Here is a 5,903-nt window from a genome sequence, read left to right as displayed (position 1 = left end):
AATAATCCAGTGGATTGCGAGCTCAAGAAGAGTCAATTGATTCAGATGCAAGTTTCCCATAGGCCCGGATACATTACGAGATATGGTATTACATAGTGAGCAATAAGTTGCTTGTAGCCATGGAGGCGGGTGAACATATGTAACAAATACACCATGGCTACGAGGCCAATATCGGAGGCAATAATCAGATCCCTCTCAGACGGCTCAAAGAGGAGTGGAGACGGTAGAAAATGCTGAAGAAGAGAGATTCAACGATTCGTCGTGTCTAAAAGTTGCCAGCGCTCACGCTTGTCCCTTTAGGATACTTGGCAGACCCTTTGACGTTGAAAATAAGGTATGAATGTAACCCGAGGAGTTGCATCACCACGATATTGCTAATAACGTACAGTGGGGTCTCGTCGAAGATGTCACCATAGCTCGCTGGGGTCATCTTCGACGCTGACGGAATAATGAGTTGAGAACGGCTGCGCGGTACATACTTCTCGTCTCGCTCCAGCGACCCGGTGGCCTTCTAATTTTTACTCGTCTCAGTCAATGCAGTAAAGCCCAGAGCAACAATGCGTACGTGGTGGGATCTATGGGCGGACCTCCACGAGAAGTAGGATACAAATACAAGCTATGAGCGAGTTTAATTCAGAGTCATCAATCCAAAGCAATGCGTACCGAATGTAGCAGGAATCCAACTGCATGGTTGACCCATTCACGAGGAGAAATAGTCTCATGACCAGCTTCGTGTGATACGAGGAGCGAACCGTCATAATGATTCTCATGACGAACTGAATTTCGGCATACCTAAACACCATATTCCCGCGAAAGCAATTCCTTGCCACCACCAGTAGGTGATCCAAAACAAGTGATGTGTGCATGACGCCAGCGGTTCTCTATGGGTGTATAGCCTTACAAGATCGACAATTCAATCGATGTAAAATGTTAAAGTATAGAACAGATCAGGAAATCCGATTGTGCGTATGAAGAAGTAGAGGCCCGCACAAGTCGACCGTTCGAAAAGGTGTTTTGGTACAACGGCACGGACTTGAGAAATAGTATGCTGTAATATATTTGGTTAGTGTGGAGTTGAGAGCCATTCATAATCAGGGAATAAACTTGCAGTGGAGGCCTTGAATGCGCGACGCTTGCGGTCCTCGTACTCAGGGGCATCGGAGAAGAGAGATGCTGTTAGCGACATGGTCCTTCACAAGAGCTCGTATCACTTCTACTGAAATGGTCTTGCGCTGAATTCATCCCGCATGGTTTATAGGGCGCCACGGATCTTCGCGCATTGCCATTCTACACACGTCGCCGACTTTGGGTCAAAATTAGTGGACAAGCAGAACGGTGATGTTGTGAGCTACTGATGATGCATGTCCAGAATTACATCAGGAAAAATCGGACTATCGAAAGAGTCGCTTATTGGGTACCGAAACCCTCTAAAGCTACTAAATGAGCACGTTTTAGTACGTTTTAGGAGGTATTTAGCAAATCCAGTTTTTCCTGATGTATACCCGCCACAGCAGAGGCAAGGAAGTAGAAGGGGGCACAAGCAGTGGGCGTCAACAAAAATCATCTATATTCGTGTGGTGCGTACATATCGACCGTCGTTCAAGCAAGCAAGCGGGACTGCCCATGAGGTTACGTACGTTTTCACGGTATCTCGTACACGTATGAGGCCCTGGCAGCATAGTGACAGGTACTGCCATCCTTCACCGGTACGGCCAGATGACCGATTGGTTATATTGCTCACACTTCCGCCTACTTTTTTTTTTTTTTGTATCCGTGTTTATTGTCCTTTGCGGTCGAGCCGTATGTTAGACATTAAACTACTATTGTCTGATCCCCTGAGCCTCTCTAGCCCGACTGACCTGTCCGATCTGTACCACTGCCTCGGCGGGTGGGGTTTCCGCCACTGGTGAGATCTCCGTTCGGTTCAAATGCCAGATCGAGTTCCCATCCGAGAGATTTGGATCTCCAATCACTAGATGGTGAATGAACACGTTTGTATGCATATCGGAATATCGGATGCACCGCAATAGTGCGAAGCTCAGAAGGGGCTACCCTCATATTCATTACTTAGGTCTGCTCGACTGTCCGTAGAATACCACCTTCCATGACGGGCTAATGTGAACTCACCTTCTCTTTTGCTTAATCGGTGCAGCGTGATGAATGCAGTCTCAGATGAACTACAATGGTTATGCCCGCTCAGCAGTGTAATCTTGTGTCCCGGGAATCTAATGTTAGGGATTGCTCGTATTGTTGATTGCACATAAGTGATGCTGGCTCCAGACAAACTAGTGTTCCAAAAGCTCTTGAGATACATCGTGTAGGACAGACGTCAAGAATAACGCCTGCGTGATTCCCATGTTCGATATATGAATCTGATTTAATCTACACCAAGCTATCCGAGTCGCGTGCCTTGTCCACCTGCTTGATGTCGTCAATTCTGTCTGAAATTGAAGAAGGGCAAAACCATAAGTGGTGACAGCGGATCCAGCATGTGCAAACATGCATAATGTCCTGTGAGTGGGTTGGATCACTGTATAAGAACATCGTGACTCAACTACTCACCCCTGACAGGCCGAAGAGACACAGACATGCGACGTGAACTGGTATGATTTCTTAGCTAAGATGAAAGTACTTTGGACAGATCACATACCGAGGGCGAGTATGGCATGTTCGAACTCGTTGAAAATGACCGTTTGGTGCGTGAGGTGAATGAAAGTCAGTCTTTCAAACCAGCGACTGTCACATCAGGAAAACCTCTCCCTGACATTATTTATCACATATTCCCAAATTCTGCACAAATTCTGTATTTCTTCTTCAATTTGAACAGATTTGAGGATATTTGATTACATGTGCCAGCAGATCTGGGTGGATTTGCCAGCAAATTGAGACAGATTTGCAGCTAGATTTGATTGACTTGCATCAGATTTGGACTGATTTGGGTTTGCACCTATGGAATGGTGATAGTAGGTTTCCCAAGGACCAAGACACACAAGACTGGCACCTCTGAATAGTACCAGGTCTTAATGAGTTAGTAGATAATGGTATGTTCATATATTGGTCACCGATATACCATATCTATTTGAATTATAACTGATTATCATTCGAGAAAATCTTATAGCTGCCCCCCAGAACCAACCAAGGAATGGAGGGCATCTGATCCACTGGGAGAACGGTCCATGGGCCAGTCTATGGACTGTCCTCGGACCATTCCCATGGACCAACTGCCACCTGTGCATGTCTTGTCCAGGGCCACGGCATCATATGGCAGTGTTGCCATCACCACCTTTACATCTACGGCAATGCCACATTAGCATGGTCATCCTGCCCCTCACCTCCATTCCTGCCTCCCTCTTGCGTCCTGACCCATACATGGCTACTGCCCGCCCTTGAACAAACAAGGCCACTGCAACACTACTGGTTCATCTCTCTAGTGCCACATGTGGCTATGTATTACATTCTGCCTCCTGCCCACTGCTATACTGTCGCCTCACATCATTTGTATGTGGCTTCACTGACAGCTATAATGTATATAAGACACACCTAATGACATGTGTGCTTTGCACTCCATGCAAGATCTAACCTACTGTCAGAGTACACGCTGGAGCTCCTAGGAGTGGCGCGGATCCCCCAGGACGGCAGTGGAGACGCTGTCGCACAAGGCAGGGAGGCAACTGAGTATATATACGAATATACGAGGGGAAGTACACATACCTGTCGCACAAGGCAGGGAGGCAACTGAGAGAACAAGTCTGGGTTGCTCCCTGGTGCGACAGGCGACTATATAGAAGATGAGTAATCCATCAGCGGAACGAAAGATGGTCCAATGAGAGAAGAGGAGGGTCCTCGGACGCCCGACACGTGACCGGTGGAGCGGCCTAGGAAGGCCGCGCGAGTGCGGAGGCCCTAGGAGCGCCGAGCGACGGAACGAAATAGGGGAGATGCCAAAAGGAGGGCACGGGAAGCCTAGGAGGGCGCGGGAGAGTGCGACCGAATAGGGAGACGGAAGTATTAGGGGAAATGAACAAAATGGGACAGAAGCGGAAGCAGAAAAAGAGAACAATGAGACATGAGGCGAGTGTGGGAGCCGTGCCCTGACAGAATGAGGTTAATTGCTATAGAGTGCTATGAGTGCTATGTAGATGTTGGTCAGTTGCTACATAGTCCTATATAGTAACTAGAGACAACATAGCTCAGTGCTATAGCTACATAGTGATACATAGCTCATAGGTGCAATCAATATAGCACCCATAAATATGGAATGAATCTGTATAGTAATGATAGCAGGTCTCCCAATGCACAAATACCATGATTGAAACCAGACTCAGGTCTTGAATGATAATATTAGTCACTCTATATACTATTAGACTGATACATACTTATAACTATCTACAAAGTGATTAAGTTTGTGCTATCTGGAAGGCAGGGACAGTGGCCCAAAGCGGACTTAGACGAATCAACGCGGCTGACACCGGTCACGTGATGCAATCGTGACGTTGGTTGGTTGACTCGAGTCAGCTCACTCTGCTCTCCGCCGCGCTCGCAAATGCGCTGAACGCGGCGCTTGCAAGTGCGCCGTCCGTCGTCTTGCGCTTGCAAGTGCGCCGGCCCACCGCGCGGAACGTCCGCCCCCTCCTTCGCCCAACCCCCGAGCGGGAGCCGCCAACGCGGTCTCGCTGGGGGAAGCCTCCTTCTCCTCCCACCCTGGCACCCCCCCTCGACCTGCCCCGAGTGCGAGCCGCCAACGCGGTCGCACTCGGGGTCACCTCTCGCACTGGCGCCCCGCCCCGCCCGCCTTCGACCAACCCCGAGCCCGAGCCGCCAACGCGGTCGGGCTCGGCGTCGCATCCCGCCCCGCGCCCGCCTCCGACCAGCCTCTCGCCAGCCTCTCGCCCGCCTTCTCGCCCGCCTCCCCGCCTCTCGCCGCCTTCTCGCCGGTGTCTCCGCCTCTCTCCGGCCTCTTGCCCGCCTCCCCGCCTTCTTGTCCGCCTCTCGCCCGCCTCGTCTCCTTCTCGCCGGCCTCTCGCCCGCATCCTCGCCTTCTCGCCCCCTCCGTTCAACGCCGCGCTCCCGCCTCCCCGCCTCTCCCCCGCCTCTCTCCCAGCCCCGGGCCCGAGCCGCCAACGTGGTCGCGCTCGGTGTCGCGCCCGCGCTCGCGCTCGCCCCCGCTCTTCGCCCAACGCCGAGCCCGAGCCGCCGACGCGGTTTCGCTCGGCGCTGCTTCCACTCCCCGCACCGAGCGTTGGCCTAGCGCCGAGCCTCCCTGTCTCGCCCCCTCTTCGACCAGCCCCAAGCGGGAGCCGCCAACGCGGTCGTGCCCTGCCGTGCCTCCCCTGGCCCCCGTTTGCCCAACGCCGAGTGCGAGCCGCGAACGCGATCGGTTGGTCGCACGTGCTTGGTGTCCCCGGTATGCCCCCTTTGAGATCTCCGGCACACCCACCTTGCCTCGGTCGCACCGAACTGTCCTGCCCCAAGTAGTTCGTAGGTTGTTAGAGGTGCTTTCTGGAGTTCGTAGTAGTAGTGAATTGTATATGTAGTCTTTATGAACTATGCTTGTTCCTCATTGAACTGTGGTGATGATACTAGTGAAGAGGAATGGTCATCAGCAGCAAGCCCTCATCCCTGCTGCTTTTATGCTATGTTTGACCCATTCTGCTCCAATTGGGTGCTATATGGTCAAATTTGAACATATCTACTGGACTAAGACACTAACAAATCTGAACAAATTTGAACAGATTTGAACAGTTTTGAATATATACCATTAAAGGCAGTCATATCTTCAGTAAATCCCTGGGGGGGACCTTCCATATTTGATTCAATATTGCAGGATTTAGGATAATATTTCATAAGATGGGATGATCTCCTCAAAGTGGATGCTATCATATCAAATGAAAACAATTGCTGGT

At 50.9% G+C, this 5,903-nt stretch overlaps 1 protein-coding gene across 1 annotated transcript; it reads left to right on the top strand.

Annotated features, from left to right (window-relative positions):
* Positions 1-4,139: 4,139 nt before the first annotated feature.
* Positions 4,140-5,475, top strand: PUNSTDRAFT_134425 (uncharacterized protein; the record flags this gene model as incomplete). Its single annotated transcript, XM_007383901.1, has 2 exons — positions 4,140-4,145; positions 4,516-5,475. The coding sequence occupies 2 exons, from the start codon at positions 4,140-4,142 to the stop codon at positions 5,473-5,475; spliced, it is 966 nt and encodes a 321-aa protein (XP_007383963.1).
* Between the last annotated feature and the right edge of the window lie 428 nt (positions 5,476-5,903).

This window comes from Punctularia strigosozonata (genome assembly GCF_000264995.1).
Source record: "Punctularia strigosozonata HHB-11173 SS5 unplaced genomic scaffold PUNSTscaffold_6, whole genome shotgun sequence".
In the NCBI taxonomy this organism is placed as follows: Eukaryota; Fungi; Basidiomycota; class Agaricomycetes; order Corticiales; family Punctulariaceae; genus Punctularia; species Punctularia strigosozonata.
This window is presented reverse-complemented; position numbering and strand designations above follow the sequence as displayed.